Raw genomic sequence first — 23,483 nt, 5'->3', positions numbered from 1 at the left:
CAGAGTCTTATAAAGATCAGGGAGGGAGGGAGGGAGGGAGGAGGAATGGCCGAGTCTTATAAAGATCAGGGAGGGAGGGAGGGAGGGAGGGAGGGAGGGAGGGAGGGAGAATGACAGAGTTATAAAGATCAGGGAGGGAGGGAGGGAGGGAGGGAGGGAGGGAGGGAGGGAGGGTTGGATGACAGAGTCTTTAAAAGATCAGAATGATAGAGGGATGGAGGGAGGGAGGAGGAGTGGCAGAGTCTTATAAAGATCAGATGGAGGGAGGGAAAATCAGAGGAGTGAGCCTAGTGTTGCAAGGGCGTGAGAGAATGGGGGCGAGGAGGGATTCTTCACTTGTCACTGCTATATATTTGCTACCTTTCACAGTGCAATGCTACCTTTCGCAGTGCAACGCTACCTTTCACAGTGCAATGTTACCTTTCACAGTGCAATGTTACCTTTCACAGTGCAATGTTACCTTTCACAGTGCAATGTGACCTTTCGCAGTGCAACGCTACCTTTCACAGTGCAATGCGACCTTTCGCAGTGCAACGCTACCTTTCACAGTGCAATGCTGCCTTTCACAGTGCAATGTTACCTTTCACAGTGCAATGTTACCTTTCACAGTGCAATGCTACCTTTCACAGTGCAATGTTACCTTTCACAGTGCAATGTTACCTTTCATAGTGCAATGCTACCTTTCACAGTGCAATGTTGCCATTGACATGTTGGTGGTGATGGTTGTTTTGTATGCTTGTGACTTCATGCATGTGTTCTTGTCTGACTATTGTTTTTTTTCCTTTTCTGGGTTGACTTGGTTTCTGTTGTTGTTGTTGTTTTTGTTGTTGTTGTTTTGCTACGACGTGTTAAAGTTGATCAGGCCACTTCGTATGGTAAGTTTGTGCATGTTGCTACTATTGAATTGTCCTGTTGTAAGGCAACACCGTAGTGTAGTTGGAGAAGGATTTCTGTCAACACAGTTGTTCTGTATAGGTTGATGTTTTCTGTAAATGTGTTGCAATGGAGGCTGCTGAGGGGAGGACGGCTCATAATGATGGCAGGAACGAAGCCAATGGAATGGTATCAAACCATGTGTTTGCTGTATTTGATGCCATTCCAGCTATTCCGCTCCAGACATTATCACAAGCCCGTCCTCCCCAATTAAGGTGCCACCAACCTCCTGTGATTTGCTGTTCTTTGCAGGGTTTTTGCACATAGTTTTGCATCGTTTTAGTTCTGTTTATCAAAAAATGTACTTGTACCTGCTACTTCCCATTGCAACAAGATTAAGATATGCCCGATGTTTAACCTTTCAGAAATGAGATACAAGGTAGACACATTTAAATGGATTGAAGGCTTTAGAATATGTCATTTATCACGAGGACAAAAACCTCAAGGACATTCATTCAGTTGACACAATCTATTAAAAACATGTTGTATTCAACTGCTCTTTGTCCAGGTACTGAATAGTACAACTGTCTTATATGGATACATGTACTTTTTGTTCAACTAGATGGGGGGTAGATCGGATAGTGTTGAATAGATAACATTGAGGACATTCGCCTGTAAAGTCTAATAAAATTCAGTGCATTGAGGACACATGAGTTTGATGGATGAGTGTGCTGCTTTGGGCAAGGACAAAAGACTAAGTGACTTCACTAATTCAACCAGAAGCAATGACAGTGCAGTTAGCACGTCAGCTGTGCTGGTTCATTTCACACGAAAAGATGATTAGATAATGAATCATGCAAGGCAAGGCAACATAAATGTGCTTACACTGCACTGTATAGTATAGAGTATTCATAGGGAATCATAGTATATCAACTTAAGGTTTCTGTAAACAATTACAACAACTAATCTATCTATCTATCAGTGGTGCCCAATCCCATCACACTACCACCCCATTGTACCGACCAACCATTCAACCACCTCTTTCAGGGACGGTCGCCATGGACCTCCAGAACCCGACGGACCCCCCAGAGGACAGCAGCAAACTGACCCTGCCCACAGAGAACGGGTCTGGAAGCAGACGGCCCAGCATCGCCCCCGTCTTGGAGATCGCTGACTCCTCCTCCATCCTGCCCTGCGACCTGCTCAGTGACCAATCAGAGGACGAGACCAACCAATCAGACGAGGAGAGCTCGTCGGTGTCCGAGTGAGTGTCCAATCAGAGATGTCGCGGAGGGCAAAGGGAAGTTGGAAGGGCTTGGGCTGTGTTTCCGAAAGGATGTATCAGCACTCACTGGTTTCAACGCTACAGGCCATGGCTTATGGCTGGGCTGTAGCTAGAATTATTGTTTTCATTATTAACTGACAGTCAATATGATAATGTCTAGTCGGCTTTTATAACGTCTGTTCAGCTTAATGTTGAGTCACACAGCTACTCTATCCATTCCATCACCAAAGGAAAGAGAAGATGTGTGGGGGGGTTAGAGTGGATCCTTTCTTTCTTTATTTTCTTATTTTCTCTCTCTCACTCTATTTCTTTCTCCCTTTCTTTACATCTTTCAATGCATACCATTGTAGCCCTTAGACAACAGTTACATAAGTAACACACTGTGGTATGGCAGACTGCTGCCTGGAAGAGAGAGAGAGAGAATTTTATATTGTGTTCTGGTCATGAGCCATACAGTCATCTCTTGAAGTCCCACAGTGCCCCTGTGTGGTCATGATAAACAAGCCTTTGAGAAAAGGCTACACTCGGTCTCTATACTGTATGTAACAATCTATCAATCCTTTGTGTTAACCTTCAACATGTGTGCAATACTTTCCACTGACAAATAGCTGTGTCAATGACACAATGACAAATAGATGGTGTCAATGACACAATGACAAATAGATGGTGTCAATGACACAATGACAAATAGATGGTGTCAATGATTGACATTGAAACATTTTCAATAGATTGCCTTGTCGCTAAAGTTTTTGGTTCATTGCCTCTTCTAAAGTCTCTCTGACTGAAAGTGTGTGTATTTGTTGTTCATTTAAATTTTTCACCTCAGTTTTGTGAAAGGATATCCTCCCAACTCGCCGTACATTGGCAGCTCTCCAACCCTGTGCCATCTCTTACCCCAGAAAGCCTCGTTCTGCTGCCTTCGTCTGGACAAGGTGAGTAGAGACAAGGATGTAATGAAGTCTATAGTTGACAAACAAACTTGGTTTTGTTCTCTCATGTAGTAATTATTAAGCCACACAGTCTTGTTCCAAAGACAGCAAACAATGTATTATATCTTATTGTGTTGAGCTGTGTTGGTTGCACCATGTCTTAACAATTGTATTGTACATTAGCTTGTAAACTTGACTGTATGAATTGAAATAATAGAATACAGCAGACAAACCTAACTGTTTAGTGTTGTCACAATAGTTCAAGGAATATCATATGTTTATGGACAAAAAACTTGCCTTAGACTTCACCCAGTAACACTGACAAACATTTAAATCATCATAACAAACCTGAAACACAATGACCTTTTACCTAACTTTCCATGACATCCAGGGTTGCAGGCACAACAGTTTTGAGGATGCCAAGGCCTATGGTTTTAAGAACAAGCTGATCATAGTATCTGCAGAGATGGCAGGGAACGGCCTCTATAACTTCATCGTCCCTCTGCGGGCCTACTACCGCCCCAGGAAAGAGCTCAACCCTATCGTCCTGCTATTAGACTACCCGTAAGTAGTTTCACGCACCGGACTGCACTGGGCGCAATAGCTTGAGGGTGAGGTTACCCCATAAGCAACCACATGACTGGTCTGCGCCTCTTTATAATGGTTTTAGATAACATATCATGTATCCACCTGTGTGTAATGCATTTAAACAGACTAAATGCATAATAACACCTATACATGTTTTCATAATGCATTACACTTGCTGATTGAGACTTGAAAAGGTATATGATGTGGTATAGGACTTGGTATATGTAGTGGTATAGGGCTTGGTATATGATGTGGTATATGATGTGGTATAGGACTTGGTATATGACTTGGTATATGATGTGGTATATGACCTGGTATATGATGTGGTATATGACTTGGTATAGGACTTGGTATATGATGTGGTATAAGATGTGGCATATGATGTGGTATATGACTTGGTATATGATGTGGTATAGTACTTGGTATATGATATGGTATAGGACTTGGTATATGACTTGGTATATGATTTGGTATAGGACTTGGTATAGGTGGTGGGATATGATGTGGTATAGGATATGGTATAGGACTTGGTATATGACTTGGTATATTATGTGGTATATGATGTGGTATAGGACTTGGTATATGATGTGGTATAGGGCTTGGTATATGATGTGGTATAGAACTTGGTATAGGACTTGGTATATGATGTGGTATATGATGTGGTATATGACTTGGTATAAGTTGTGGTATAGGCTGTGGTATAGGGCTTGGTATATGACTTGGTATATGATGTGGTATATTCATTGTTATAGGACTTGGTATAGTACTTAAATGCATTACACTCAGATGGTTATTGTAATATAAAGTTTTGCCAAGATTTAGTGTTGGGCTGCATGAAATCTAGTGACATTAAGTAATTGTAGGGAGAGTAATGTGATTATACAGCTGCAGCCTGAAGTTAACTTAACTGCTGCAGGATGAGAAATCATTTCTTCATTATTCATATTGCTGGCTGTGCCTCTCTGTTGGATAAATGGAGCTCTGGGAAGATTCAGGGGTGTGTGTTTGTGTGATGTTTTTGCCTATAATAATTCAGTGTGGATTTCATTACAGTAACTTCAGAGGACTCTCCAGGGAAGTTTGTGTAGCTAAACAGAAAGCCATGGAGCTCTGTAATCCCATATAGTCTGGGGCAGAGACTAACATTTCACACTGTATCTATCCTAGTCCCACTATACAGTTATCTACTTCCTGATGAGTTACCATGGCAACTGGCTATATTGCATATCTGGAGGAGTTATCAGGAAGCAGTATTTTGTCGTAGAATCAAAAAACAGAATACATATTTGCTGCATATGTACAGTATTTTAGGACATTGTGTAGTTTAATTTTTTTTAAAGGAAAATTGTTTGGCTGCAAAATTTGCTGAGGCTTCTAATAGTCTAATAACCATTAGTATGTATGTACTGTACTTTATGTGTGGTTGCAGTTGTCTATGTTCTGCCCCTTGTCATGGAATTATTCTAATCAAAAGAGAGAGATTTAGATTTCTTCAAAACAACACAACTTTATAATTTAATTACTACACTAATGGAGTTGGTCGGTAACCACCCTTAAGGTAATCACTGAGAACTCTAAGAGCAGAACTAAGCCACAGCATTTCATAGTTAAGACATATTCTCCTGAATATGTGACAAACAACAGATTTGTGAAATTATACGAAGGTACATTGTGCTCTCATGCAACATTTACATTGCACCAGGTTTCTGTCTCTAGGTCATTTAACTACTTTGTTAAACAAACATACTAATGCAACATAGGACACCAGTTCCTTCCCTTAATTCATGAAGTCCAGTATTCATCTGCCACGTGGGAGAAATAAACTGGAGGGAGGTTCTGCCTGGCACCGGCAGTCAGGCACACAGACACCAATCATGGATTGGAATGCAGTCTTTAGGTTTTATCACCTAGGCATCTTAAATCAACTGTCAGCGTTAAGCCTCAGAGACTCATTTCAGAAGAACAGACATTGTGAAAATACTAATATGAATACATTCTAATATAAAAGTAATGTGATTAACATAATGATGTAATTCTACTACACCCTATTGATATAGTGTTGTGATTCCTGCAGGCCTGACAACCACTTCCTAGAAGCCATCTGCTGTTTCCCAATGGTCTACTTCATGGCCGGAACTATAGATAAGTAGGTGTTCATTACTCTTTCGTTACTGGAACGCCTCACTTCACAGAATTCCAATGACCCTGGTCAATTCCAATGACATCCCAATGATATTATGCAGTGCCTCCCTCATTTACACATTAATTAGCTATACAGTGCATTTGGAAAGTATACGTTACAGCCTTATTCTGAAATTGATGAAGTTGTTGTTTTTCCGAATCAATCTACACACAATATCCCCTAATGACAAAGCAAAAAACACAAATTGTTGCAAATGTATTCAAAATAAAACATTTAAAATATCATATATATATTAGTATTCAGACCCTTTACTCAGTACTTTGTTGAAGCACCTTTGGCAGCGATTACAGCCTCGAGTCTTCTTTGGTATGATGCTACAAGCTTGGCACACCAGTATTTAGGGAGTTTCTCCCATTCTTCTCTGCAGATCCTCTCAACCTCTGTCAGGTTGGATGGGGAGCATCGCTGCACCGTTATTTTCAGGTCTCTCCAGAGATGTTCCATCGGGTTCAGGTCCGGGCTCTGGCAGAGCCACTAAAGGACATTAAGAGACTTGTCCCAAAGCCACTCCTGCGTTGTCTTGGCTGTGTGCATCTCAAGGATGATCAATGGAAACAGGATGTCCAAAACCTTTTTTCGCTTTCTATTTATGTTAAATCGTTTTAATTCATTCATTTTAGAATAAGGCTGTAACTTAACAAAATGTGGAAAAAGTCAAGGGGTCTGTATACTTTCCGAATGCACTGTATATTATGTATATTACTATCCAGGGGATTTGCAATTAACGAGTGTCTAATGACATATTATAGGTCAGGTAAAAGTCACGAATGTCATAATATGGTATATTGTGTTGGTTTCTCTTTGTGGCAGCTTGTCACGATGTGTTGTGTTATGATGGGTTCTCTTTGTGGCAGCCTGGACAATCTTCTGCAGTGTGGCATCATCTATGCTGATAACCTGGTGGTGGTGGACAAGGAGAGCACCATGAGTGCTGAGGAGGACTATATGGCAGACGCCAAAACCATAGTCAACGTACAGACCATGTTCAGGTATGCTGTGAGATGCCTGCTTCTATGTTTAATGATATACAGTAAATGCGCTGCACACAGATTGGTTGCAGGTCTTCATTTCAAGTAACCTATTACGGCACAGTGTGGACTACTTGCAGTATAGTAAATCATTATATATACTCTGTCTTTAAAATTCAAGAGGGAAAATCATTTTTCAAGCATGGAACTGACATAAAACAATGAAATACACTCTGGGAATTCAAAGTCATTTGAAATTCAGATGAAAGTATCAGATGAAAGTCTCAGATGAAAGTCAGATGAAAGTCTCAGATGAAAGTCAGATGAAAGTGTCAGATGAAAGTGTTAGATGACAGTCAGATGGAAGTGTCAGATGAAGGTGTTAGATGACAGTCAGATGAAAGTCTCAGATGAAAGTCTCAGATGACAGTCAGATGAAAGTGTTAGATGACAGTCAGATGAAAGTGTTAGATGACAGTCAGATGGAAGTGTCAGATGAAAGTGTTAGATGACAGTCAGATGGAAGTGTCAGATGAAGGTGTTAGATGACAGTCAGATGGAAGTGTCAGATGAAGGTGTTAGATGACAGTCAGATGAAAGTGTTAGATGATGTTGTTGTTTTTCATGAAAGTAAAATGAATAAACCATTGGGTGAAACTGTATTAAACAGCATCTATCAGAGCATCTATCAGGGTAGAAACGTTTCATTCAACATCCCAAAACTGAAACCATGCATCACTGCTAGATTGGTACTTACCCATGAGCCCAAAGCATTGAATCTCTTTGACTCTTTCCTTCCTTCCTACTCTCAATTCAATTCAAGGGGCTTTATTGGCATGGGAAACGTGTTAACATTGCCAAAGCAAGTGAGGTAGATAATATACAAAAGTGAAATAAACAATAAAAATTAACAGTAAACATTACACATACAGAAGTTTCAAAACAATAAAGACATTACAAATGTCATATTATGTATATATACAGTGTTGTAACAATGTACAAATGGTTAAAGTACACAAGGGAAAATAAATAAGCATAAATATGGGTTGTATTTACAATGGTGTTTGTTCTTCACTGGTTGCCCTTTTCTTGTGGCAACAGGTCACAAATCTTGCTGCTGTGATGGCACACTGTGGAATTTCACCCAGTAGATATGGGAGTTTATCAAAATTGGGTTTGTTTTCAAATTCTTTGTGGATCTGTGTAATCTGAGGGAAATATGTGTCTCTAATATGGTCATACATTTGGCAGGAAGTTAGGAAGTGCAGCTCAGTTTCCACCAAGTGCAACTCAGTTTCCAAGAATGCCCTTGCCTTGTCTCACAGCTTTGTGGAAGTTACCTGTGGCGCTGATGTTTAGGCCAAGGTATGTATAGTTTTTTGTGTGCTCTAGGGCAATGGTGTCTAGATGGAATTTGTATTTGTGGTCCTGGCGACTGGACCTTTTTTGGAACACCATTATTTTGGTCTTACTGAGATTTACTGTCAGGGCCCAGGTCTGGCAGAATCTGTGCAGAATATCTAGGTGCTGCTGTAGGCCCTCCTTGGTTCGTGACAGAAGCACCAGATCATAGGCAAACAGTAGACATTTGACTGCAGATTCTAGTAGGGTGAGGCCAGGTGCTGCAGACTTTTCTAGTGCCCGCGCCAATTCGTTGATATATATGTTGAAGAGGGTGAGGCATAAGCTGCATCCCTGTCTCACCCAACAGCCCCGTGGGAAGAAATGTGTGTTGTTTGATTTTATAATGTCATGTTTTACCCCCAACACCACTTTCCGTCAATTTGTATAGCAGACCCTCATGCCAAATTGAGTCAAAGTCTTTTTTGAAATCAACAAAGCATGAGAAGACTTTGTCTTTGTTTTGGTTTGTTTGGTTGTCAATTAGGGTATGCAGGGTGAATACATGGTCTGTTGTATGGTAATTTGGTAAAAAGCCAATTTAACATTTGCTCAGTACATTGTTTTCATTGAGGAAATGTACAAGTCTGCTGTTAATGATAATGCAGAGGATTTTCCCAAGGTTGCTGTTGACGCATATCCCACGGTAGTTATTGGGGTCAAATTTGTCTCCGTTTTTGTGGATTGGGGTGATCAGTCCTTGGTTCCAAATATTGGGGAAGATGCCAGAGCTAAGGATGATGTTAAAGAGTTTTAGTATAGCCAATTGGAATTTGTTGTCTGTATATTTTATAATTTCATTAAGGATACCATCAACACCACATGCCTTTTTGGGTTGGAGGGTTTTTATTTTGTCCTGTAGCTCATTCAAGGTAATTGGAGAATCCAGTCGGTTCTGGTAGTCTTTAATAGTTGGTTCTGGGGTTTGTATTTGGTCCTGTATATGTTTTTGCTCTTTATTCTTTGTTATAGAGCCAAAAAGATTGGAGAAGTGGTTTACCCATACATCTCCGTTTTGGATAGATAACTATTCGTGTTGTAGTTTGTTAAGTGTTTTCCAATTTTCCCAGAAGTGTTTAGAGTCTATGGATTCTTCAATTACATTGAGCTGATTTCTGACGTGCTGTTCCTTCTTTTTCCGTAGTGTATTTCTGTATTGTTTTAGTGATTCACCATAGTGAAGGCGTAGACTCAGGTGTTCCGGGTCTCTATGTTTTTGGTTGGACAGGTTTCTCAATTTCTTTCTTAAATCTTCATCAAAACATTTGTCATTGTTGTTCATTTTCTTCGGTTTTCTATTTGAGATTTTTAGATTTGATAGGGAAGCTGAGAGTTCAAATATACTGTTAAGATTTTCTACTGCCAAGTTTACACCTTCACTATTATAGTGGAACGTTTTACCCAGGAAATTGTCTAAAAGGGATTGAATTTGTTGTTGCCTAATTGTTTTTTGGTAGGTTTCCAAACTGCATTCCTTCCATCTATAGCATTTCTTAATGTTACTCAGTTCCTTTGGCTTTGATGCCTCATGATTGAGATTTGCTCTGTTCAAGTAGACTGTGATTTTGCTGTGGTCTGATAAGGGTGTCAGTGGGCTGACTGTGAACGCTCTAAGAGACTCTGGGTTGAAGTCAGTGATAAAGTAGTCTGCAGTACTATTACCAAGAGATGAGCTATAGGTGTACCTACCATAGGAGTCCCCTCGAAGCCTACCATTGACTATGTACATACCCAGCGTGCGACAGAGCTGCAGGAGTTGTGACCCGTTTTTGTTGGTTATGTTGTCTTAGTTGTGCCTCGGGGGGCATATGGGGAGGGAATGCTGTCATCTCCAGGTAGGTGTTTGTCCCTTTGTGTGCTGAGGGTGTCAGGTTCTTGTCCGGTTCTGGCATTTAGGTCACCACAGACTAGTACATGTCCCTGAGCCTGGAAATTATTGATTTCCCCCTCCAGGATGGAGAAGCTGTCTTCATTAAAGTATGGGGATTCTAGTGGGGGGATATAGGTAGCACACAGGAGGACATTTTTCTCTGTTAATTAAGATAATTTCCTTTTGAATTTCTCTCTCTCTCTCCTCTTCCACCACCCTCTCCCTCTATCTACCCATCTATCCCTCCAGGCTGTTCCCCAGTCTTAGTATCATCACTGAGCTGACCCACCCCTCCAACATGAGATTTATGCAGTTCAGAGCTAAGGACTGCTATTCTCTGGCTCTCTCCAAACTAGAGAAGGTGAGTTCAGCGTGGGGGCATGTAACTCCTCCATCTTTAGATCTGAGGCTTCAGCCCTCATTACTGACTCTCTGTCTGTGTGGATGTCATGTGGGAGGTGAACTCTGTTACACAGACTCAGACATGAAGATATAAAGCTCTGGACTGGGTTAACAAACCAGATGATGACATTTCATGTGCTCTCTCTCCCTTCCCTCTTTCTCTCATTCTCTATCTCCTCCCTCTCCCCTCTCTCTTCCCCCTCCCCCTCTCTATCTCCTCCCTCTCCCCTATCTGCTCTATCCTCCAATTCTCTCTCTCTTCTCCCTCCCTTTCTCTCTCCTTCCCTCCCCCTCTCTCTGCTCTCTCCTCCCTCTCCCTCTTATAGATAGAGCGTGATAAGGGTTCCAACCTGGCCTTCATGTTCCGTCTGCCGTTCGCTGCAGGCAGAGTGTTCAGTATCAGTATGCTGGATACGCTGCTCTACCAGGTGGGTATTAGGGGTTATATCCCAAATAGCAACCTTTTCCATATGTAGTGCATTACGTTTGACCAGGGCCATAGGGACTGAAGACATTTCTGAATATGTAGAGAATAGGATACCATTTGGGACTTAGCTAGGGAGTTTGTCCGCGGTGTATCACCTTGTCTCAGCCAGCAGAGTGTAAATGGACTGTTTGATCAGCTTAGTCTCTCCCGTAGGCACAGATCTATGATCAGCTTAGTCTCTCCCGTAGGCACAGATCTATGATCAGCTTAGTCTCTCCCGTAGGCACAGATCTATGATCAGCTTAGTCTCTCCCGTAGGCACAGATCTATGATCAGCTTAGTCTCTCCCGTAGGCACAGATCTATGCTCAGATTAGTCTCTCCCGTAGGCACAGATATATGATCAGCTTAGTCTCTCCCGTAGGCACAGATCTATGATCAGTTTAGTCTCTCCCTTAGGCACAGATCTATGATCAGCTTAGTCTCTCCCTTAGGCACAGATCTATGATCAGCTTACCTTCTCTAAATCTGAACTATTAGGTGGAGAACCTCAAAACTGATCTTAGCTCAGTGTCTCAAGGCAATACTAATCAGAAAAATAGAGTGAGAGAGACCTACCGTATGTTTAAGTGTGATCATGTGATCATTCAGTAGTTTCTTAACCCTACTCTATAATGTTTCCTCTGGGCCTAGAAATGAGCATTTTCAGTCTATGGTTCCTCCTGTTTGTTAATGCATTCTCTTGTTTTTTACAGTCATTTGTGAAGGACTATATGATTCCCATAGCAAGACTTCTACTAGGCCTGGACACGACACCAGGGTCGGGTTACCTGTGTGCAGTAAGTATGGATATCTACAGTATGTTAGGATGTGTGTACTGTAAGTGTGTGGGTGCGTGCGTGCGTGCGTGCGTCCGTGTGTGTGTGTGTGCGTGCGTGCGTGCATGTGTGTTTGTGTGCGTGCGTGTGTGCGTGTGTGTGTACTGAATGTGTCTACTTCCCTGCTCTTCCCCAGATGAAGGTGACAGAGGAGGACCTGTGGATCAGGACGTACGGCAGGTTGTTCCAGAAGCTGTGTTCCTCCAGTGCTGAGATTCCTATAGGCATCTACCGTACAGAGTCTCACATGTTCCCCTCTTCTGAGGTAAGACAGAATGGACACAGACCCTGTTCAAATACTTTAAAGATGCATCCTTCCTTCCGTTCTGCCTTTCTTCATTCCTTCCTACCTTCCTTCATTCATTCCTTAATTCCTTTCTTCCTTCCCTTCTTTCTTCCTTTTTGGCCTTAGAAGGATACTTCAGGGTTTTTTCATACTTGACAAAGAGACTTGTATCTACCAGTTGATCTGACTCTGGGAAAGTAGATAAAGGGCCTCGTTGCTAAAATCCCAAAGTATCTCTTATTTTGTTCCTTCCTTGTTGAGGTAAGTGAAAGCAATAGGGATAGTAACCTTGCTTTCACTTGTCAAATCACATAATGATCAGTGATTGTCTCATGGGTGAGAAAAAAGGAAGGATGCATTCTGAAAAAGTATTTGAACAAGCCCGCCTTTGAGTCATCCATAGATTATGGCCAATATATTTGTGCTATAATTGTGCTGCTATTCATTGTAATGATGCTTCATATGCGTCAATTAGTTATTTGGTGCTGCAATTCATACACACAAACATTCTTGGTCAAGTAAATAATATTTACTATTGTCAATGCTACTCTGTTCATTTTTTTTTACTTCATCCATGGTGTGTTTTTGTTTGTTTGGTCTGTCTCATTCCTAGTTAAAGGATGGGTACCCACAGGTAAGATGGCATTATGGTCACATAACTGTCATTATCTGCTGAAATGTGCAGTGCATCAAAAAAGAACAGCAACTATGTAGCTATTCTGTTTTATTCAGCATTAAACACTTTGGTGAAGCTGTCACCCATAATGCATCATAAATGCTTCCAGTTTATAGAACTTCTATCGCTGATGGAAAGTGTTAACAAAACATCCTATTGGATCCTCATACTGTCCACACAGTTGATATGGTATTAACCCTTCACCCTCCCTCTAGTCTCATCACAGTTGATATGGTATTAACCTTTCACCCTCCCTCTAGTCTCATCACAGTTGATATGGTATTAACCCTTCACCCTCCCTCTAGTCTCATCACAGTTGGTATGGTATTAACCCTTCACCCTCCCTCTAGTCTCATCACAGTTGATATGGTATTAACCCTTCACCCTCCCTCTAGTCTCATCACAGTTGGTATGGTATTAACCCTTCACCCTCCCTCTAGTCTCATCACAGTTGATATGGTATTAACCCTTCACCCTCCCCCTAGTCTCATACTGTCCACACAGTTGATATGGTATTAACCCTTCACCCTCCCTCTAGTCTCATACTGTCCACACAGTTGATATGGTATTAACCCTTCACCCTCCCTCTAGTCTCATCACAGTTGATATGGTATTAACCCTTCACCCTCCCTCTAGTCTCATCACAGTTGATATGGTATTAACCCTTCACCCTCCCTCTAGTCTCATCACAGTTGATATGGTATTAACCCTTCACCCTCCCTCTAGTCTCATCACAGTTGGTATGGTATTAACCGTTCACCCTCCCTCTAGTCTCATCACAGTTGATATGGTATTAACCTTTCACCCTCCCTCTAGTCTCATCACAGTTGGTATGGTATTAACCCTTCACCCTCCCTCTAGTCTCATCACAGTTGATATGGTATTAACCCTTCACCCTCCCTCTAGTCTCATCACAGTTGATATGGTATTAACCCTTCACCCTCCCTCTAGTCTCATCACAGTTGATATGGTATTAACCCTTCACCCTCCCTCTAGTCTCATCACAGTTGGTATGGTATTAACCTTTCACCCTCCCTCTAGTCTCATCACAGTTGATATGGTATTAACCCTTCACCCTCCCTCTAGTCTCATCACAGTTGATATGGTATTAACCCTTCACCCTCCCTCTAGTCTCATCACAGTTGGTATGGTATTAACCCTTCACCCTCCCTCTAGTCTCATCACAGTTGGTATGGTATTAACCCTTCACCCTCCCTCTAGTCTCATCACAGTTGATATGGTATTAACCCTTCACCCTCCCTCTAGTCTCATCACAGTTGGTATGGTATTAACCCTTCACCCTCCCTCTAGTCTCAAGTCTCCATCAATGTAGAGGACACTGGCGGTGATGATCAGAGGGACAACAGACGCGAGTCATGGAAGGAGAAGACCAGAACACACCGGATGTCCACCACCAGCGAATCAGAACACCCGTTACTGAGGAAGAAGAGCCTCCAGTGGGCGCGGCGTCTGAGCCGTAAGAACACCAAACCTCCAAGCCGCACCGAGCGGTTCTCACAGCAGCGCCTCAACCTGTACCGGCGCTCAGAGAGACAGGAGCTGTCTGAGCTGGTTAAGAACCGCATGAAGCACCTGGGACTGCCCACTGTCGGATATGGTGAGCAGAATGTAGTACTAAGGGGCATTACAGGGTGCTGTGTCATATTTAGTATCTGAGGGGCAGTACAGGGTGCTGTGTCATGTTTATTGAGGGGCAGTACAGGGTGCTGTGTCATACTTAGTAACTGAGGGGCAGTACAGGGTGCTGTGTCATATTTATTAACTGAGGGGCAGTACAGGGTGCTGTGTCATATTTATTAACTGAGGTGCAGTACAGGGTGCTATGTCATATTTATTAACTGGGGGGCAGTACAGGGTGCTGTGTCATATTTAGTAACTGGGGGGCAGTACAGGGTGCTGTGTCATATGTATTAACTGGGGGGCAGTACAGGGTGCTGTGTCATATTTAGTAACTGAGGGTTAGTACAGGGTGCTGTGTCATATTTAGTAACTGAGGGGCAGTACAGGGTGCTGGGTCATATTTAGTAACTGAGGGGCAGTACAGGGTGCTGTGTCATATTTATTAACTGGGGGGCAGTACAGGGTGTTGTGTCATATTTATTAACTGAGGGGCAGTACAGGGTGCTGTGTCATATTTATTGAGGGGCAGTACAGGGTGCTATGTCATATTTATTAACTGGGGGGCAGTACAGGGTGCTGTGTCATATTTATTAACTGAGGGGCAGTACAGGGTGCTGTGTCATATTTATTAAATGGGGGGCAGTACAGGGTGCTGTGTCATATGTATTAACTGAAGGGCAGTACAGGGTGCTGTGTCATATGTATTAACTGAGGGGCAGTACAGGGTGCTGTGTCATATTTATTAACTGGGGGGCAGTACAGGGTGTTGTGTCATATTTATTAACTGAGGGGCAGTACAGGGTGCTGTGTCATATTTATTGAGGGGCAGTACAGGGTGCTATGTCATATTTATTAACTGGGGGGCAGTACAGGGTGCTGTGTCATATTTAGTTACGGAGGGGGCAGTATAGTATATGTGTCATCTTTCATAGTTTGGCAATTGGTGTTGTATGGAATGAGAATGATACGGGATTAGTTGGAGAATTTAGGATGGACATTATTGTTAGAGATGTTTGCAGTATATTTTGATGTAAATTAGATATTATTGTTTCTCAATTGACTAATTACTGTTCTCAGCAGATGTAAAATCCTATCGTAGTAATATAATTAAGTTGTGTTGGTTTTTTAAAGACAGTTGTTTTCACCGTACAACCTTGCCATCCATTCACCTCACTTCATTGAACATCATTTCAAGGGGTGTACAGAAGTGTCATAATGCCTCATAACATCAGTAAACATATAAACATCCCACAATGCCTTACATTAACATTGAGGAGTATCCCATTCTCATTCCCCATTATTCAAAGTATTCTACATGACAGTATGACAATGAACCTGCATAACCTGTTATGGATGTGCTTAACCGCTCTATGAATGTGCATAACCCTTCACTTGGATGGAAGGACGACTGAAGCATATGAAGCATTTTGCCTGCATCTCCTCCCTTTCTTTTCCTCTCTCCTCAGCTTCCTTCGCCCTCTTTTTGCAAAAGAAAAAATTATTTCTCTATATAATTCTCCATATAATTCCATATAATGCTTATTACGTAATACAGCCAGAAAGCCATTAAAAAACTGAAAAACGTAATACGTAATAAAGGATTACCGTTATTTTGAAATTGGATGCTTGAGCCAGAAATAGATATTTACATTATAAATAATCAAAGAATTCTACAATTATTAAAGAATACATATTTAATAGCCTAACGTTTAACATGGGAACATGATTTTTTCTTTCTTTGAATATTAGTTTGTTTTTACTTCCCCATTTGAAAACTGCAATTTGCATTTTTGCTGCTTGCCTGACCTTTTCTTTCTTCTCTCCTTTCTGTTTCCTTTCTGCCTTTCCCGTCTGGCTTGTAGAGGATGTTGCTAATCTTACCGCGAGCGATGTCATGAACCGAGTAAATCTAGGATATTTACAAGGTAATCCCACGTACAGTAGTGGTCACATACAGTATGCAACACATTTAATGTAGTCATCACTCTCTTAAACGTGTCAAGTGTTCTGAAAGCATTTAAAAGACATCCTATATGTTGGAGAGTAGTGCTATTCTGCGAACTATGGTCAGGTAAGAATGTTGTTAGGGGAATGTTTTCATCTAATATTTCAAATAATTATATTTTGTAACAAAGTAGTGAATATAGGCCTACCACCATCCCTCTAAAAGGGGAGGCAGGTTGAGGATTGAACCAGTAGTAGTAACTGTTTTTCACATCTATATGAGTAACAGAGTAAGAATACTGTGCTATTGAATGACAGTACTACAGTCACTGGCGTAACACAGTTTCTCTGGACCCCCGCAAGGTCGGAGTTCGCCTCTCCCCAAGTAAAATCGAAGTACAGACTACCGATCACTGTCCATGGTGCTGAAACTGCAACATGTCTATGTGGCTGCATGCCTATCGGATCAATGGAGGTCTTTCTGTGGTGCCAGGGCTTAGCTTAGCTTTAGGTAATAGATACATGTTTATTGGTAGGCCTGTCTGGTTGTAATTTCCCATTTTCTCAAGCTATACACAGTGTCGCAAAGCTGCCAGTTAGACTGCTGACTCGCGGAAAAATGTAATTCAAGTTTGAAATTCAAATAAATGTTTGATGCAACTGTATACTAATCAGCTACCAATTGATTATTTTTAAATATACAACTGCCCTGTATAGCCTACCTGAACCTGACTGCATGACATGAGCCATCCTCACACTCTCTCCCAGCTTGGATAGAAAGTTGCTGTGAATAAAACTAGTCTATTAATGCTAAATAATACAGTCAGTCCACCCTCAAAACACTAGCTCACTAGAGATCGCTTCATTATGCAGTGTAGGCTAATATCTGTAGCTGTGTACAGTACTTGTCTGCTATTTACTATAAAGTTGTTAGACAAATGACACATCATCTAGCCTAACAATGAGGGAAGAATTTGTTGGTTGGAGGGTAAATTTAGCCACAGTTAATGTTAGAATTTTTCGTATGTCTAAAAGCCTAAACAAATTGGCTGCAATATTCAAGGTAAATTAAATTAATTCCAGACTCCCCTGGTCTCCTGAAGTCCTTTTTGTGTGAAAATGTTTTCACCGCGGCCTGTAGGTCCAGATTGCGGGCCAGACTGTTTTCTATAGTGAGTACTGCCAACTCAGACAGTCTTTCCTGAGACATTGTGCATTATATGTCCATTGCGCTGCACACAATTTTAACTTAGTCTTGAGTGATGCATGCCAATATATGCCAGATATAGGGGACTGTTGACATTGCAAGCACACAACTTAAATGCTGGTTCACCGGTATGAACAATATCACAAACATATGTTTATTTGTACCAACCCTCAAGAACTCTTGTCCTCCGCTAAAGATGATAATCTGTTTGCATCTGCCAATTTATTGTCTGTCCAGTATCCAGACGACCTGTCCCCAGAGCTTCCTTTACAGTTCATCTCTTTCTGTAATGTTTGGAGTCTGGCAATAAAGGAGAATGAGAGGCTCAATTAAAGATGTTGCAGAACTTCTTATTCGATGCACCACTCCCTTCTGCCCAGTTTCCCTGATGTTGCTACGGCAATCAAGCTGTTTTTAACCATCTCTGTAACTGTCGCTTCTACAGCAAGGTTGTTTTCTAAACTAAAACGCATAAAGAACTACCTAAGAAGCATTAGGCTCTCGGTCTGATATGAGCTTTTGAACGCCTGAGTAAGCTCCACTCATTACACTGGCGCCATCATAGCCTTGACCATGACATTTGTTCACCGATATCCCCTTACTTTAAATCAGTTCAATAGTACATTTTTCAAGGCCTGAGGCACTTTGATCAGTCAGATTCCTGAAGCCCAAGAAACAAATACTTAGCTTCCTAGTACATATGGACATTAAAAAGGTTTATGAATGACGTTTTGAAGGGTTAATGTCAAAAGAATTTCTAAATATACATATAAACCTCAATGACAGGCGCATGGCCCTCCAGAGTTCGTGGCCCCCTGTCTTGCGGGGGCTTTGGGGGTGTCTGGTTCGCCAGTGACTACAGTAGCCTGTGAGTGACAGAGTAAGAATGCTGTGTTATTGAACAAGATTACAGTAGCCTGTGAGTGACAGAGTAAGAATGCTGTGTTATTGAACAAGATTACAGTAGCCTGTGAGTGACAGAGTAAGAATGCTGTGTTATTGAACAAGATTACAGTAGCCTGTGAGTGACAGAGTAAGAATGCTGTGTTATTGAACAAGACTACAGTAGCCTGTGAGTTAACAGTGTTGGCCGTCTTAGAGTTACAGGGCATTTCAGAGCAGCCGTTAGGAGAGGAGACCAGAACAGGTTAGATGGAGACTCATGATCAAACATCACTACTGCATGACTCTGTGTGATGATGGCAGTGGTGGGTGGCAGACACACAGTCTTTCTTTCTCTCTGTCCTCTGCATTGTGTGGACTGAAGTGGGAGACATAGGCCTAGTTCACACTTAGGTTGAACAACTGATGTACGGTAGTCAAATATGTTGTAGGCTCCATCAGTTTTACCTGTGTTAACTAAGCCTTGTTGACTGGCGATGGATGAGGAGAGATGGCCAGACGGAGTACCAAGTTACTGCAGGGCAGGAAAGTGTGGTTAGATACATTAGGGGCAGGACAGAGTGGAGCAGAAAGCATTATTCCTGTGTTGTTCAGAAGGCCAACAGTTCATAGCTATCCACACACCAAAGCTACACTGGGAATTGTGTAGAAATATAACTGTGGTTGTTAACATATAATCCCATTTAGCATTTGATTAGCCTAAATACCAAATCATTTGTAATATTCAGCACATTTTAGTCCCTCTGAATTACATTACAAGACGATCCTAGATGCTATATTTTGACCCCTTCCAATCCCACACTACCAATGTATTTTGCTTCACTCTTTGATTAGTTGAGCCTTACTTCGTTTGGTTGAACCTCACTTTGATTGGTTGAGCCTCACCTCGTTTGGTTGAGTCTCACTTTGATTGTTTGAGCCTCACCTCGTTTGGTTGAGCCTCACCTCGTTTGGTTGAGAATCACTTCGATTGGTTGAGCCTCACCTCATTTGGTTGAGCCTCACTTCGATTGGTTGAGCCTCACCTCATTTGGTTGAGCCTCACCTCGTTTGGTTGAGCCTCACCTCGTTTGGTTGAGCCTCACTTCGATTGGTTGAGCCTCACCTCATTTGGTTGAGCCTCACCTCATTTGGTTGAGCCTCACTTCGATTGGTTGAGCCTCACCTCGTTTGGTTGAGCCTCACTTCGATTGGTTGAGCCTCACCTCATTTGGTTGAGCCTCACTTCGATTGGTTGAGCCTCACCTTGTTTGGTTGAGAATCACTTCGATTGGTTGAGCCTCACCTCGTTTGGTTGAGCCTCACTTCGATTGGTTGAGCCTGTCCTGCCGGATGCCAGAGCATGTCCTATTTGTGTTTGTGGGTCTGTCAACATTTCTATATGGGGGGCTGAGTGTCATTGGCATGGCAACCATGGTGACGTGTTGACGTGAGTGACCAGGCAGACGTCTAGAATGTGCAGAAGGTGAATCTATACAGTCGGACAGTGTCTGCATGTCTTTCTTAAACCGCGCATGGAGAGATACGCTTGCCTTGTGGCAGCATGGGCCTACCCTGTACCAGCCATGCCCTGTCAGTAACGGTTAGACCTTCTCTCTCTCCTGCCCACTCCGCCTGGCATTATAAGGGGCAAACACAGGTGGGTTTGGAGAAGCAGATGCACTTTACCCCCCAACCCCCAAGCTTGAGCCCCATTCTGTCCCAGGTACACAGCTTCTCACTCTTACACACAAACAGGTAAAACACACACAACTCTGACCTTAGATCAGTGACTAGGGGCAACTTGATCCTACTTCAAGACAAGCACAGGACGTCAGGGGATCCTATATCAAGGGGTACACAGTTACACACCATTGATTATATTTGAATAGACATTAAGAAAATGAACACAGAACTCGTAGCAAACAAGATATATACTGTAGACTTGCTTTATATGCATATTCATTTTTATACCAGTCTACACCCTTACTGAAGATCAAGGAGTCAGGGAATCCTATAGTTTCAGTTGCTAAACAGAGCATTATTGGGCTGATGTTGACTAGTAAAACCAGACCATCTGTGAAGACCTGCCCCTGTTCTGTTGCAGATGAGATGAACGACCACCAGAACACTCTTTCCTACGTTCTCATCAACCCCCCTCCAGACACCATGCTGGAGCTCAATGACATTGTGTAAGTACCGACAAGAGAGGTGGGATCAGTGGCCTCTTCTTCTCTTTTCAGTATGTACTATACTGTATCAAGCTGTGTCGACTGTACACAACCTTGGGTATGGTAAAATATTGTTCCCGATTGGGCACAGCAGTCTATTTTGGACAGTACAGTTCTCTAGTAGTGTGTTCTATAAAAATGTGGATATGACCCAATAGAGTTGGTTTTGCCCTCGTCTCTCTCCAGGTACATTATCCGGTCTGACCCTCTGGCGGGCCCTAACGTGCCAGAGGATCCAGCCCAAGGGCAGAGCAGCGGTGGCGGCCGGATGAGGCAAGACTTTGGCACTGAGACCAGGGACGAGACCCACCTCTGAAACTCCCTCACCTCACCCTGATTGCCAACCCCCGGCACAATATATATATACACACACACACACACACACACACACACACACACACACACACACACACACACACACACACACACACACACACACACACACACACACACACACACAGAGCTGCTATGGAAGGATGCATAAAGACTGCCTCATCATTAATTAACTACTTCACCTCTTGGAGAGCATCAGACAGGCCCTCTTGGAGAGCATCAGACAGGCCCTCTTGGAGAGCATCACAGGCCCTCTTGGAGAGCATCAGACAGGCCCTCTTTGCAACAGATAAAACAGAAAGAGTGCACCAGTCACTGGAGGGAGAGAGAGACGGACTGGAAGCACGCCCCCTTCCGGACAAGTAAGCACGCCCCCTTCAGGACAAGTAAGCAACCAGAAGAGATGATGATGTCAGAGGTCCTGTGATGCTCTTAATATTTAGAGGTTAGTTTGATTTAGCTCGTTCACACGCTTGGTGGATGGAGCTCGCACTTTAGGACCAATGGAAAGGTGTCACAAGAGCAAACTCTGCCTTGTATGGTATGCTGGTGAGCTCGACCAAGCACACCTGGTGTGTGTGGGGGGACTGTGTAGTTATCAGTTACGATAGCAAGTCATGTACGGAGTTTGGTACAGAAATGGTTATTCCTTATCACAATGTTAAGACAGTATTCTTACAAATCAATCATGATAGTACATAAGCACTTTTTAAATGACATTGATTTTCGTTTTTTTATTTCCTATTTTCAATGTAGAAAACATTGTATCTTATATAGGGACCCTTTTACTGCTCATGCTGGATGTTTCCCCATTTTGTTTTATAACATGACATTTCTTATTAGAAGTCTAGAATAGTAAAGGAATTGAAGAACCTATATAAATTCTTCCATGCCACTACAATATGTCGCTCTATTTGTGCCATATGGTATCTGGATATTTATTTTATATCTGTCAGTGTTCTACTTAAGCTAATGTACAACCATTCCTTATTTCTGGCAGGATTTTATGAATCATTGTACATTACAGTACAATGATCCTGATTTTCAAAGCGGTTTACCGTGGAAAACCGATGTTGTTTTGCACAATAAAAGACAGGCACAGGAAAAGTGAACGTTCACTACAAAATGAAAGTTTGTTATATGTTTTCAGATGTCAAAAGTAATCCAATGTAAAGATGAGTTGGAGTTAACTATCACTTGAAGTCTGTTAGTATGGCCAGTACATGGGCTTGGAGTACAGTGTTGCAAGCTGGATTCCAATATGTCCTTTCACTTATACAGGAATCACTTGTACAGTAAATGTAGTATTGTGTGTGCTTTAGATATTGAATCATTATTTAAGGGTTAGGAGATGTATTTATGTTTTATTATTTTTTTTTCGATACTGTTGGACTAATATGTGTGGTTTTATCATTGTAAATAGTCTAACACTTTTAATCTTCATTGTTTCGTTACCAAAAAAATCTGGGTCATTTTTACAGAAATTATAACAAGGTCTTGAAATACTTTTGCACTAAGCTCTGTGGTCGTTAAGAGCATTATAGCATGACCCTTTAACCCGAAACTATACAATAAAACAGACTACAAAATTCACAGCACAGTATGAGTCATACATTCAGAGAGAGGTGTTATAAACACAATATCAACTTAGTTAAGTTTGCAAAGTTTAAGGTTCATTGTCATTGTAAATGACACAATATACTTTGTCCATTTAGATGGAATTTTTGGGGGTGAAGCCAGCATACAAATAAACACAAAAAGAGTACACCATAATACATGCATTTCCTGACTGCATGAATACGATTAGGTTGTTGAGAAAGTTTGTTATGATGGAGGAAAGGCAATTGATACTTTGATATCAGGACTGAAGTTGTTTAATATATATTTCTTGCTGTGTTTGAGATGTATTCCCACGTTGTCCATTGATTTACTGTAAGTGTAGATAGAATATGTTTGATTCTAGCCAGGCCCCCACAGAAAGGCAGTTTACAGATCTGGAGGACTAAAGAAGAGTACAGTTGATCACCATGGAAACAATGAGCGTGTACAATCCCATCAGTCACCATATAATTAGAATCCATAGAAAATCTGTTTGTGGTTTTTGAAGTTTATACTGTAGTTTAGAAAGGGGCATGCAAACACAAAAAGCATGTTTTTAAATAAAGCTTGCCAAACCAGATGTGTTTTCCTACAGCTAGATTGCCGACCTGTGTGAAGTATCACACCTAGAAAATGAATCTGATGATAATATTCCCCGCTTCTTTTTTGTAAGCATATCATTTGATATCTTTATATGGAACCATGCATGTTCTCCAAAAACCTCTGTTCACTTTATCATGTTCTTGATTCGTTGTGAAAAGGTCAATTTTCTACTATTTCTTATTATGAAGTCTGTGTACTTCTCTACCATGATGTAAAATATGAAACAATAAATGCTACATGCAGCAGGGAACATTGAAA

At 41.8% G+C, this 23,483-nt stretch overlaps 1 protein-coding gene across 12 annotated transcripts in view; it reads left to right on the top strand.

Annotated features, from left to right (window-relative positions):
* The window catches only part of LOC110536366 (potassium channel subfamily T member 1), a 134,094-nt gene extending 110,611 nt beyond the window's left edge, over nucleotides 1-23,483 (top strand). For 3 of the 12 annotated variants that reach the window (XM_036936272.1, XM_036936270.1, XM_036936276.1), the window contains 16 exons: nucleotides 1,921-2,137; nucleotides 2,985-3,090; nucleotides 3,479-3,651; nucleotides 5,750-5,821; nucleotides 6,733-6,867; nucleotides 10,367-10,478; nucleotides 10,846-10,947; nucleotides 11,701-11,784; nucleotides 11,960-12,088; nucleotides 12,723-12,743; nucleotides 14,097-14,403; nucleotides 16,289-16,351; nucleotides 18,677-18,724; nucleotides 20,108-20,119; nucleotides 20,567-20,651; nucleotides 20,877-23,483. In XM_036936272.1, the coding sequence (XP_036792167.1) occupies nucleotides 1,921-2,137; nucleotides 2,985-3,090; nucleotides 3,479-3,651; nucleotides 5,750-5,821; nucleotides 6,733-6,867; nucleotides 10,367-10,478; nucleotides 10,846-10,947; nucleotides 11,701-11,784; nucleotides 11,960-12,088; nucleotides 12,723-12,743; nucleotides 14,097-14,403; nucleotides 16,289-16,351; nucleotides 18,677-18,724; nucleotides 20,108-20,119; nucleotides 20,567-20,651; nucleotides 20,877-21,006 (1,796 nt within the window). In that variant the 3' untranslated portion in view covers nucleotides 21,007-23,483. The remainder of the gene's footprint in view (nucleotides 1-1,920; nucleotides 2,138-2,984; nucleotides 3,091-3,478; nucleotides 3,652-5,749; nucleotides 5,822-6,732; nucleotides 6,868-10,366; nucleotides 10,479-10,845; nucleotides 10,948-11,700; nucleotides 11,785-11,959; nucleotides 12,089-12,722; nucleotides 12,744-14,096; nucleotides 14,404-16,288; nucleotides 16,352-18,676; nucleotides 18,725-20,107; nucleotides 20,120-20,566; nucleotides 20,652-20,876) is intronic. The other 9 variants (XM_036936280.1, XM_036936275.1, XM_036936277.1 and 6 more) reach the window with 6 other exon arrangements.

The sequence above is a fragment of the Oncorhynchus mykiss genome, chromosome 11 (genome assembly GCF_013265735.2).
Source record: "Oncorhynchus mykiss isolate Arlee chromosome 11, USDA_OmykA_1.1, whole genome shotgun sequence".
Classification (NCBI taxonomy): Eukaryota; Metazoa; Chordata; class Actinopteri; order Salmoniformes; family Salmonidae; genus Oncorhynchus; species Oncorhynchus mykiss.
This window is presented reverse-complemented; position numbering and strand designations above follow the sequence as displayed.